Below are 13,748 nucleotides of genomic sequence, written 5' to 3'. Positions count from 1 at the left end.
GTAGTTGGTTAGAAGTATGGGTGATCCCTGGGACTTGTGACTGTCCTCTGAAGTGAGGGCAGTCTTGTGGGACTAAGTCTTTAAACCTGTGGGGTCTGTGCTAATTCCAAGCAGTGGGTGTCAGACGTGAAGTGAATTGGGAAACATTCAGTTGGTGCTGGAGAATTGGTAGGTATTACAGTTGATGTATTAGGTGTCAGGAAAAAAAAAAGAAAACGAATATTCCAACTGTGTTCCTTCCCATTATTTGCCTTGTACTTTTTGTTACGTGGGGGTTCCTCAAACTTTTATCTTTTCCCTAGGAATTTCCCAAATTTTATATGTGTGTATAATAAAATTAGATTAGCAGACTTAATTATAATGATTTGAGTATGTGATTTTGTTCAGTTGTGCCTTAACACACCATATTTAAATGCTAATTAAAAATATAGTATATCTGTCTTCCATCCAACCATCCATCCATCTGCCCATCCAAAATGTGTAAATATGTTTCCCTGGGTTTAGCCATATGTGGATTACTTGTGATTTGCACTGGGCAAGAATGTACACAAAAAAAGCAGTCATTGTGTGAAAATTATGTACTTAAATGTTGTTACTGACAGGTAGGTAGGGGTTGTAAAAACAAAATGATAATTTCCACAGTTAATAATTTCTGTATACCTAAATGGTTGAAAATAAAGTCTGGAATTAAACTGCCCAAGTTCAAATTCTGACCTCACTACTTTTTGATCGTTTAAACTTTTTCTTCACCCTCTCAATTCTAGTTTTGTCATCTGTGAAACAGGGTTAATGACAATACCTATTTCATTATGTTCTTGTGAGAATTTAAAAAAATTAATGGAATACTCTTAAGATAGTACCTGACATACATAAACATTCAGTAAAAATAATGCTATTATTATTATTATAATGACCAGTACCATTACAACTACTACTCCTATATTATACTACTAATTTGAGCTTAATGTATTATAAAGTGATTGTATGGCTTATAAACTTTTCTAAGCACATATTTACGTAATACAATGATTTTATGTGTTTTTGAGCCTTTACTTAATGAAAAGTTTCAGAGTTTAAGGAAGTAGAAAAGTAATTGAACTACCTGTAAGATTTCTCGAGAAAAGACAGAGGAAATGCTAATGAGACATTAGAAGAGAGGTCAGATAGACCAGGGGAGCAAAAGCAGTCTCATTTTGTAATGCAGATGGATAACTCTGAAAGAAGCAAAAACTATTTGGAAATGAGAAGAGTGAATGAAACCCAGAGGCCTAGTTAAATAGATGCCTTGGTTGTGAATCACTGACAGACAGAAAATGAAAGAGCATAGAGTAGGAAGTATGCATGGTTACCCCCATGAGCAGTGCACAGCAAGATCCTGGGCACGGGAGTTATAGATTTAATTCATTAACTCGCTAAAGGCTATCATAATAGAAATATTTATGTACTCCATTATCTGAATTACTGTCTCAAATTTAAGGATCACAGGAAGGGGAAACATGAGTAGCAAAAAACTATGGAGAAAATATGCACCAGTATATAACTTCAGAATGGCTTCACTACTGTGGGAGCCAAAGGATAAAGTAGCATCATCACTCTGGGGACAAACAACATTTTTGTTATTGTTGAAGTATAGTCAGTTACAATGTGTCAATTTCTGGTGTGCAGCATAAGGTCCCAGTCATGCATATATACTTATATTCATTTTCATATTCTTTTTCATTGAAGGTTATTGCAAGATGTACAAACAACTAATACATGTGGCTCTCTGAAGAATTCCATCATTGGACTTGTTCAATATTGTGTCTGAGAATTAGCTTGCTAATTGCATTTACAATGTAATATGTTAAGGTTTTATTAACAGGTATTAACATTTTAGAATAGTGAATGTTATTTTGTGTACAACCAGTTTAAAAAAGAAAGGAAGAAACTCCATGTTCGAGTAGTTATTTTTCATGCCTCCCTTTTATTCCATTCTACTGAACCTAGGATGTAGCCATAATTTTTGTTTCATATTTTTTTTCAAATCGGTCCCATTTTTGGGGCATGTAGGTTACTTCCAAGGATACTCTCGTCCTTATAGGGGAAAGAAATGGCTTGCACCCATTTCTCTGGATTAATCTGAAGTCCCCAAATGGTAGAGTATGTAGAATTATTATGTGTATTTTTAAACGTTGTTTTGTATAATTCACATTAATAGGAAGCCAAAGAATTTTTTTTGACTAAAATTCATCTGAAGCTAAAGCAAATATCCAAAAGTTGGTTTTGGCCACTGTGCCTTCTTTATGTATTGTTAATTCTTATACCTGATGTCATCTAAAGTTGACTAGGAGGGAGGATGTAGCTCAGTAGTAGAATGCATGCTTAGCATGCACAAGGTCCTGGGTTCATCTCCCAGCACTGCCACTTAAAAAATAAATAAATAAATAAATATTCCTAATTACCTTCCCCCACCCCAACAACAACAACAACAAAATTAAAGTTGACTATGTAAAGATTTTAAGTGGTGATTCTTCATGTCTGTCCTGGTCAGTGGCCAGGACATTCTGGTGGTGCCTTTGTGCTCTGCTGTACGATTTTTTCCTTCATGTGCACTGTGACAGCAACTTTAAGTCAAGGAAGGAAACTCTTTATTAGTTAATAAACACAGATTGTCTTCAAAGTACCAATAAAGAAAGTTTGACATTTGTTCCACGTGTTACTCAAACAGCCTCTGATACCTTTCCATTCCTGTCATGGAAGAGTTCGGACAAGTAGTCACTCTTTCCTATCTTTTCCATGTGTTCATTGTTCCCTTTTAAATGATCATGATTTGGAAAAATGCTAAAATTATATTGAAATGGGTTTAATTTGAAAAACATAGTGTTTCTTTGCCGTCTTTGTTTTGAATATACTGATTATTTTGTAATGTTTGTAGAGGTCAAGGACTCTAATTGTAAACAAAATATATTTCTTTAATGTGGTTTGTTTATGTGAGCTTCTCCTAAATTTCATTTGTCTTAAAGACTCTTATTAAATTTTCTTCACTTCCGGATTTAAAAATTGAAAGGTTTTTAAATTTTTAATGAAATTTACCTTGTCTTCATTATTGTAGATTTTCATTATTATTGTAAGGTTTTTCACAAATGTTTTGTTTCTAGAGGGTTTTACTTTTTTTATATTATAATTTTGCCCTTTAAAGGCATATAATATTCTCTGTTTTAGTTTCTGTAGAAACGCTGGAAAAGAATTTGAAGCAGATGGGAAGGCAGCTTCAACAGCTTGAGAGAGATTTGACGATCTTTCCCCCTCCTGAGGACTTGCATGATAAGTTTGTGACAAAGATGTCCATATCCTTTGATATCTAAATAACTTTAAGTCACTAGTCAGTTAGGAGTACAATTTACTTAATGTTTTAAGTATACTTGCATAACTGGAGATCATTCTATAATGCCAAATTACAGAAAGTTTAACTTTTGCCTTCTTGCAAGGAAATTTATCAAGAGTTTTACTTATCATGAATAATGCAGAAGTATATTCTATTGATTTCAATCCTTTTTTCCTTTTTATCAATATGAATAATGTGTTCTCTCATCTTTTTCCTTCCATATACCCTGTTTCCTTCTGATGTTCGTGGTAAATTGAAAGGCTGAAAAAACTCAATTTGAGGAAGTTTAGATCTAATGTCATGTTGTGATTTAGATATTTTTGAAATATTTTAAGTAGCAGATAAAGACTTTATAAACTGATGTGACTAGTCACCTTAATTTCAAGAGTTGATGTATATTAAAAATTAACCATGCTTGAGAAACTAAAATTTCCTTTAGAAATACTACAGGGTTTCAAAATCAAAACTGAATTTTTCACAATCACTACTTGGGTAAGTATTTTCCAGACCCAAAGTAAAAATGACAAGAGAGTGTGTGTGTGTGTGTGTGTGTGTATGTGTGTGTACATATACATATATACATAAAAACTAATAGCATCAAGATTGGTGCTGCTTAGTTTAAGGTTCCTTTGAATTCAATTATCTTTGGTTTCACTAATTTTGTCGCTTAATCTCTAATGAGTAATTGAAGTAATAAACTTTTTTTAATTTCCAGAAACTAATGTTGAGTTGCTTTCCAAACCATTCTGTGAAATTAGAGACTGGTATCATTTGCGTTATAATTAAATATTACTACTATGCATTATTAAAAACCCACATGGACTTCAGAATTCTATATGAAAGGATAACCCACTTCTAAACAAGCTCTTATAAATAAACAATCCTAGTATTTTATTTTAAAACAGAGATACCGGAAATAAAATAACTACTTTTCCTCTTTCTATCTCTTCTCCCCCGAGATTCAGCAAATCACAAAATTATTATTTGGGAAATCACAAAATTATTATTTGTCTTGTCATAGGTTTTATTGTACTGTATGCTTTCAGTTTAATTGTGAATTAGTTCAATTTTAGCTTTCTTCACTGTCTCTTTTGGGAAATAGCATAAAAATGCACTCCAGCAGCAATCAATTCAGGCTAATATGTTTATTTCCTTCCATATCTTTCCTACCTACCCATTTTCTTCTTTTATTAAGCAGAATGCCTTTATCACTACGTTTGAAAAGGTTGGTTTTTTAAAACTAAAATCTTGGTTATCCATCAAATAATACATTTGCAGCACCTTCTCATTTGGCAAAGTATGCTTTTTTAAGACCAAATTTGTTTTTGCAGAGTTATATCAGTGCCATCATTCTTAGCTCCCCTGCCCCATTTTATCGTGTTAAAATATTCATATGTGACAGTTTATTGTAATCATTAAGAACTGTTCATCGAGGTACTCATTATTGTTCCCTATAGATAGAAAGTACTGTAGAAAAGGCTTTGCTTGCATACAGTTTCTGATAATACACTGTGAGTGTACTAATTATGAAGCTCAGGTGTCTGGGACATAAAACCTGAGATAAATTCCTGAGCTTAGAGTGAGTAGAATCCTGCTCAGCAGAAAGTCTCAGGACCTATCCATACTTGTGTTCACATGACACAGAGGCTGAATGATGTCGGCTTCTTGAAAGGTATGCAGCTCATAAAAAGCAACCAGCAGGAAATCAGAAACAGGAAGGATGAGGCTTTGTTGGAAACAATTTTTCATTCTGAGTACAATTATACTCCATGGACAGGAAAGCTACTACATCCTGTCGCTAAATATCACAACCTAGAAGCCTCTAATGAACTGATTAGCATTCATGTATCTCTTGGAAGTCAGATATATGAACAGTTGGTGCACTTTGCTATTGACAAAGCTTATAATCATAAATATTCTTTGCTGAGATTAGATTGCACTCGTTTGCTTTTCATCTTAGTTAGACATACTAGTTTCGAAGTAATTAAATTCATTCATTGCAAAGCTTTGTTTACTTTAATTAGGACTGACAACAAGTCAGATTTTGAATATTAAATGCATTTATACAGATCTTATTAAAATAGCAAAGTGTGAGCTTCTTAGATCTTAGACAGTGGAAGAATTTGGATGCTAAGTGCACGATGAATAAAAATGTGTTTAACAAAGTTTAGGTTATTATCAAGAAAGCTTTGTTTATGTTTTAAGTATCAGTGCCTATTAATTGCAGCACATATCAAATGTTAGTCTGTACTTCAATATAAAAATGTTTGTGTGTATCAACCAATTCTGAAAGACTATGTGTGTTATCTGAGTTGCTAAGGATGCATTTTTACAAGTAGATACAGATACTCAGTATAAACAATCATGATTTAGTGAACTATTAAATAATCTGTTAATTGAATTGTTTTAAATTATAATGATATAATTTTGTTATAATTTCATGGAATGAAATTTCACAAATAGCATTCAGTTATAGTATGTTGATTGTATTTTTATCCTCTCGGTAGTTCCTTTCTTTCTGTTCACATCTTAATATTAAAAAATGCAAATTTAGTACATTCTTTAAAAGGCACGCACAGTTATTTCATATATATCACATTGACTTTTTAGTAATAATTATGTTACTTTTTGATTGCTAAGCCTGGTCAGAAATATAATTAGAATTGAGTAGTTTCACTGTAAATAGCTTGAAAAATGTGTAACATGATTCGAGGTGGGGTCATCAATATTTGTTGTTATATATAAAGTATTATATGTGAGGTGTATATACCTATTAAATTCTCATCAGTGAGAAAATCCTAGGATTTGTGTCATGAGTGCCTGTTCCTTTCTTTTGATCTTTAAATTCTGGAGTATTTCTTATTTTAAGGAAAATAACAAATAGATCCTAGAGCATCACCCTTGAAATTCTCCTTGCACAAGCCTCTACCTTTCACTTTCCTTCTTGTCCTACCACTTTTCCCTTGTCTTTTAGAAAAAATCATTATGCTAGACCTTTTTATGTTTTTGTATTTGTCACACAACTGCTGTGACAAATTATTTGACTTTCCCATGTTATCTTTAAATTTCATCATTGCAATCCCACTTTATTTTCACACTTTCTTTTTTGTTGTTCCCCTGCATAACAATATTTTAGGCATTTCTGAAGTCACTACATAGATGCTGTAATTATCCCAATAAATTCCTTGAGAGGAAGACTTCCATCTCACTTATATCTATATTCCACCCTGCATAAAGCACAGCATTTTTCACATAAGGGAATTCAGTACATTTTTATTTAATTGAACTGTGGTTAGGAAGTATAGAAGAGTGGAATGGGTGAAATGTAAACTTATATGATACCTGGTCCATTTGCAAGAATAGGAAGTTGGGTAGTCGGCTGATTTGTAAGAGCAGATTTTTTTTTTTTTGAATTAGTCTTCTCTCCCTCCTTTTTTCTGCTTTTTCTCTCACCTGTGTTCCATTTAACCCATTCTTAACAAACTTAAAACTCAGGTTATAATATCCTGTTCATCGTCCTCTATGAATCAGCAAACTTGTACTCGTCTTTTTCTTCTCTGCAGTCTTGCTGTGCCCTACGACAGCAGGTGCTCTACGACATCGTGCTACTGCTGTCTTACAGTCATGCCTCAGTCACTGTCACCTTTCTTAGCCAGGACTTCCCTGAGTGCCCATCCTAGTCTCTGTTATTCTATGTAACATCCCAAACTTTTGATTTCTTCATCATACTTACTACTGCCTGAATAGCTAATTCATTTACCTCTTTATTATCTGTCGCCACTCTAGAAAGCATCTTACATGAAAGCAGGGACTTTGCTTACCTTGTCAACTACTGTTTTCCCTCATGCCTAGCAGAGGGGAACTCAGTGGAGTCCAATGACTGTTTAGGGACTGGCTGCCTGAATGCCTGCCTGCTTGGCTGGCTGGATCCTGGTTGCTTAAGATGATCTATAAAAGGTTTTAGACATTGTGAACTGATTGAAGCTGGTTCTGTAAGATGATTAATGGAAGTAATAGACATCCTGGGTGGGGAAGTGCAATAATGAGGGCAAAACATGAGAATAAATGTAGAATGTATTTGTGCCGGGTGGTTTGAGAATGAGCAGTTCTTGCTGACCAGGAGTTAAATCCCAAATCTCAGTCTGGCTACTTAATTGGCCAGCACCAGATATTTGTGGTTCGCCATGCGTGAACGCAGATCTGGCTGTCATGTACCTTTCAAATGGGAAAATTACAGAGATTCAAGCAGAAACTCATCAGAATTTGGCCTTAGTCCTGGAAGAGGAAAAGAAAATAGATTTCACAGAAATATCAAGTAGTTGAATATATATCAATATTTCTATAGTGAATTTTATCAAATCTTTATTTCGTTGAGTAGCTCACCTATTTCTAAAACTCTTTACCAATATAGGACTTGATGCTGGGGAAAAGATAATAAAGCCTTATTACTACTTCTGACATGGCATTTCCTTCTAACCAGAGTTTAACAATTGTCACAAAAACACTTGGTGTTTGTTTTTTCTTTTGAATGCAGATGATTTTTTTTTATCTGAATGTTTCCCCATCCCTTAATGAGAGATAACCGATTACTAATGGTGGAGAGTGTGATGTAACCATTTATTCCATTCCATCAGACAATCATTTTACACTTCTGAGAATTTATTTGGTTACTTCCAAAATTTTTTCTGTTCAATCACAATTTTACCATTTTTGTGGATAATTCCAGTTATTCGAAGCTCCACTTATTTCCTTTGGAAGCAAGTTGTTTTATAGATAACAATGATAAGAAAATCAATTTATAAAGCTCTCTAGCTGTTAGAACATGTGATTTCCATGGTTTTAGCTCTTGGACTTCTTTACCATCACACCTTTTAATAGGATTGTACTGTTTTTATTAAGTCTATCTAGGCATAATATGATTTCTGATTTTCATTAACTTTAAAAATTTTTTTAAATTAATTTTTGGAGAGATAATTAGGTTTATTTATTTTAATTATTATTACTTTGTTAAATGGAGGTACTAGGGATTGAACCCAGGACCTCCTGCACGCTAAGCATGCACTCTACCACTGAGCTATACCCTGCCCACTACTTCATTAACTTTTGATTCTTACCTGACATTCTTAAAAGTGGCATTGAATAATACAGCTTTATTTTAACCTATTTACCAAACCTATTACTGTGAATGGGCATCTTCCCAGGTATTAGAATAAAATTACTAGTATTTGTGGAGTGCCTATTATTAAAACTCAAGGCCTTATGAGCAGTGATGGAGCAAAAAAGGAATAGCTATAGAGCCACACAATTAGTAAAACCTGCCCAAGTAGTGTAACGTATTGTCCAGGATAGCTACTCTAATTTAGGGGGCTCTGTTAGCTGCTAACATTACATCCAAAACGTGTGTGTGTGTGTGTGTGTGTGTGTGTGTATGTGTGTGTGAATGCATATATATGCAATTGTATGCATAGAAGTTCCTTGAGGTACATCAGACTTTTGAGGAAGCCTGTCACCCTTCCCACCAAAGTTTAGGAATGATGACGCTAGGGTGAAATGAGTAATTGGCACCAATGTAGTTGCAGGTAATTAGACTTAATACAGCTAAGAAGGTGGAACTCAGCATTTAGAGAAGGGGCTGACAATCAGAGGTGACCACCCTCCAAAATGTGGCAAGAGCAAAGCACTACTAGGGGATTGGACTAGGAGGGAAAACAAACAGCTTCATTAGAGAGTACAATGAAATACAGATGCTGTGTGTTCAGGACAACAAATGATCACTCAGAGTTGTAGAGATTAGAGAAGGCAGCTTCGTGAAAGGAGGATGACTTGAACCAAGCTTTGCATGATAGGTTTGGACAAGCAAAGGCAGAAAATGATTTCTCTCTTAGATAAGATTTAAGATATATAAATAATCCGTGTAGATATAGTCTCTATCTGGAACATAAATTTTAGGTGAGAGTTTATAGATTGGATAGGTAAACCAAGGTTGATTCTGAACTTGCTAGGTAAATGAAAGATGCTTATTGCACATAACAAATGAATCACCATATGTTCCACTTAGTGATAGTTTCTGAATGCATTTCAAATGTGATTTTTATTTACATAAATTCACTTCACCTACAGCATTTCACAAATACGGATGTCTCACAAGACAAAGTTTGTAGAAACCTGTCACACATATTGTTATAATTTCTTGTGATTTTGTGATTTGACTAATGTTACAAAATCTTTTGTTCATCCAAAGATTAAAAAATGTTACCACACACACACACACAAATGTTCCAACATATAAATGCGTCAACCACTGGTACTCTTATGATCTAGATTCTTAGGAAGTATAAGGAGGCATTTTGCTATTCAGATGACTATAAACTAGCAGAAGAAAGATCGGTAGATTTTCTAAGCCCATTAAAAAACAAATCAGCTCTTGCATTAAAATCCAGACTCCTTATATGCTAGTCTATTCTTTCTTCTGAAATACAGTCATTACGATGTGTCAGTTTCTGGTGTACAGCACAATGTCCCAGTCCTACATATACATACATATATTCATTTTCATATTTTTTTCATTGAAGGTTTGAAATACTATATATTTAACTAAGCAGAGCATCGTATGAAAAACGAAACAAAACCATGCATCGAAGGGCAATAGCTAGTCTGTGGACTGACTGTAGACATGAGTACAGGGGAGTTGAGACTGACTGGGATGCCTTGTTTCCTTGTGGGGAGGTTGGGTTCCAGTTGTTAAAACTCTTCTGCCCCTGGATCACCACCTGTCTGGCAGCAGTGCTACCTCTGTCTTAATCTTTCCTTCTTTTTCTCAAAACAGGGCCTGGATCAGTTTCCTTATTTCATCCTCCACTGGGGATTACTCTGACCAGAGGAACCATATCTGTTTGAAATTATGGAAAAATTTTATTTTTAGATATAAACATTCCATTTTTAACTTCTTTCTCTTGGTCTGAGTCTAGTTACTGTTTTGTGATTGACTTAAAGAAATGTGTTAATGTCTCTTTATCCTTTTGTGTTAGAGACAATAAGGTGACTTCAGGGAGTTTAATTCTGTGTGTTCATTTCTTTGAATGTCTCTATTTAAAGCCGAAGATAATTATGACTGATGCTCTAACAGAGAGTCATCTATTCAGAATGTGGTTTGGGGATTTTACCACAAAGGAAATTCCATGGTGTGTTTAGAAAATGTGTTCTAATGTCACCACCGCATTTGCAGAAAGTCTTCTCAATCTCCGTGTACTCTGAATTAATTGTCATAAATAAGTGAGAGAATATTATTTCTCTGTGTATGTAATCATAGTTTTGAATCACGTGATACATAGAAGAAATTATATACCAATTTTCCAAAGGAGAAGTTAAAAGGTAGATTTACCCACATAATATAAGTTTTTAATGTAACTGTTAAAAAATTTATTGCTTTTAGAAACTTAAATAAAGCTTAAGAGTAAGTGGGCAATATAAGACCAAGTATTTAAATGTGCTACTAAATGCCATTCATTTTTCTAAGAACTTTACATGTGTTAATTCGTCAGTCCTCACAACAGCCCTACGAGATAGGTGATACCATTATTATTATTATCATCATCATCATTATTATTACCATTTTACAGGTGAGGAAATTGTGGCACAGAGAGATGATGGCATTTGTTTACCAGCACAGTACTACCAAGTGCAGGAACTAGAAACTGACCACAGATTGCTTTGACTGCTATGCTTAATGCCTGTGTTACTGATTTCAACATTTATTGGAACTACTGAGCTATAACGTTAAATCGTATTGCATTATGTGAATAAGATAGGCAAATTGGAAGAAAAATTCCCCTGAACTCAATTGTAAAAGAGAAATCTTAAATATATAAATATTTAACTTTTCCGGTCATTTTGCCAGTGTTAATCAGGAATTACACTTAAGATTTTATCACTGTACAGTGTAGATCGAATTGTAAGAATGGTTAACTGTTAGAGCTAATTTTGGCATTTTGGAGGTTTGTATTAGCGGCTAACAATTAAATTAAAACATGGGACTCACAGGGTTTCTTTTCCCCTAAAACATCACTTCGTAAATTTCAGAATACCTTAACTATAATATACAGCTTTGTTATCAGCGCAAAAGAACAGCATGAGAAACTTTCAAAATTACATGAAAACATGGAGAAGTTATACCAGAGCATAATGGGGTACTTTGCCATTGACGTGAGGAAGGTGTCAGTGGAAGACTTTTTGAGTGACTTGAGTAACTTCCGAACTATATTCATGGTATGTTAAAATTTTTCATCTGTTTTTTAGAAAGTATTTATGTCTACACTACTTAATCTACTGTTACTCTTACTTCATTATCCATCCCATTCCTGATGTCTGTAGTAAAACCTACTTCTCTAATGTTGAAAGTTAGCTTTCAGAATTTCAGATTTTTAAATCTATTGAAAAATGTGTGTTTTGTTCTCTTTTTGGCCTTCCCAAAATTAAGCTGTAATCAGAAATTTTGATTGAAAAAGTGACAAATTTTGAAGTTTTTCATAAAGACTCCCCTCCTGGCTGATTACAAAGCACTTTTGTAATAAGTTTTTGGCTATGAATTTGTTTCTTCATACTTAAAATCAATTTATATTTTTGTGGTATAATTTTACCAAATTCTGTGCAGCTCTTGTGAAGCTTTTTTTCCCTTTTCTTTTCTTAATGCATTGTACAATGTGCTACCTGTGATTTGCCTTTGAATGAGTTTTACATTCGTAGGGTTTCCTTTAGATACTTTAATAGGGAGGTGAGGTCTCTGATGTAGAATCCTTTCATTTAGGCATTAAAAAGATCTTTTGAAAAGTATTAGCTGATTAGATGGGAGAAGAAAAACCCCATATGTATTAAAGTGAGAAAGCATTGTTGCCTCCCTGGGGAAGCTGGTGATACATTTCTACAAAAAAAGATTATGTTATTCTTAATAGATGGCTAAGTCATTTTTGTATTTCAGCAGATGTTTGTGGGGATTAAAAAGTTTTGAGGTGCAAAGAAAAAGAAGGTTGAATTTGAGGAGCTGGTTCTTTTTCATTTCAGGAAAACTTTATTGCTGAATTTATTGAACTTGGTTATAGTCACTTGGTTGTGATCAGATAGCCTTTTCATTAAAAACTCACTATTTTAAAGGAAAACTATTCTATAATAAGTACACATTTGCTCACAGCTCTAGTTTGTTTCCTCCACAAATTCAAAGTGTTTTTTTACATTATTTTATCACTACTGGAAATAAATTTGATAATTAAATATATATATCATGTGCCTTTATGTGTGATATATTGTGTAATACACTATTTTAGTTTTTCTAATATTTTACGAGGCAGCATGGCTTAGTGGAAGTAGCCACAGCTTTGCAGTTTGAGAGAGCTAAGTTTGGATTCCACACTAGTTACATGATTTGAACACTCTTGAGCCTTCCTGAGTTTCAGTTTCCATATTTGAAAAAGGAGATGTTAATTCCTTTATCATAAAAGTATTTAAATATTAAATGAGATAATGTATATTAAGTATTTATCATAGCTCCTGGCACATGGTAGTTGCTTAATAAATTATTACGCAGTGAAAGCTTAACTCAGTGAGCTTGAGGTAGTCAAACCCTGTGCATTTGAAAGAACGTACTGGCCTTTGACTGGCCCTGGGGAGATGACCCTTAAGTCCTTGGCAAATCCTGCCTGGTAAGGCTGTCTTTGTATACCTGAGGCCTTGGGCCTGGCTAGTTTGTGTGAGAAGTGTGATTCATGGTGAACACCTATTTTTGTTTCCTGGGGCTCTGGGTCACACTGGGTTGGTTTGTCCTCTGTGAGGTACTGGAGACTGAGTAGCTAAGGGATAGGAGGTCTGCATTCATGCCTACATGACTGACCTCCTCAATAAGACTCTGGACACCAAGGCTTAGGTGACCTTCCTGGTTGGCAGTACATCTTATGTGTTGTCACACATTGTGGCTGGAATAATGAAACTCCACTGGGAGAACACAACTGTGATTCTAATCTGTATCCTTTCACTGTAATAAACTGTAACAGTGAGTATGACAACTTTTCTGAGTTCTGTGAAGCCTTCCAACAAATTATCAAACCTGAGAGTGGTCTTCGGGACCCATGACAGAATTATGCATGAAATTTTGAAATGCATATATAAAATAATAATAACCATCAGATATTGAGTATTTTCTATGAGCCAGACATTTTTCCAAATGCCTTATGTGTATTATCTCATAATAATCCAATCTTCATAATAAGTCTGTATCTTTTTGTAGATTTTCTACAGTCTTTTGTAGATTTTCTTCATGAATGTAGACCTCCCTTTTTGCTGTTACTATGCCTCTGTGACAGATGAAGAAAGAGACCAAGGTCTCTTTGTTTGTAAG

At 34.2% G+C, this 13,748-nt stretch overlaps 1 protein-coding gene across 7 annotated transcripts in view; it reads left to right on the top strand.

Moving 5' to 3' along the window:
- The window catches only part of DIAPH3 (diaphanous related formin 3), a 473,996-nt gene that overhangs the window by 291,862 nt on the left and 168,386 nt on the right, over positions 1-13,748 (top strand). For all 7 annotated transcript variants that reach the window (XM_072976641.1, XM_072976639.1, XM_072976638.1 and 4 more), the window contains 2 exons: positions 3,202-3,327; positions 11,466-11,629. In XM_072976641.1, the coding sequence (XP_072832742.1) occupies positions 3,202-3,327; positions 11,466-11,629 (290 nt within the window). The remainder of the gene's footprint in view (positions 1-3,201; positions 3,328-11,465; positions 11,630-13,748) is intronic.

This window comes from Vicugna pacos, chromosome 14 (genome assembly GCF_048564905.1).
Source record: "Vicugna pacos chromosome 14, VicPac4, whole genome shotgun sequence".
Lineage (NCBI taxonomy): Eukaryota > Metazoa > Chordata > Mammalia > Artiodactyla > Camelidae > Vicugna > Vicugna pacos.
This window is presented reverse-complemented; position numbering and strand designations above follow the sequence as displayed.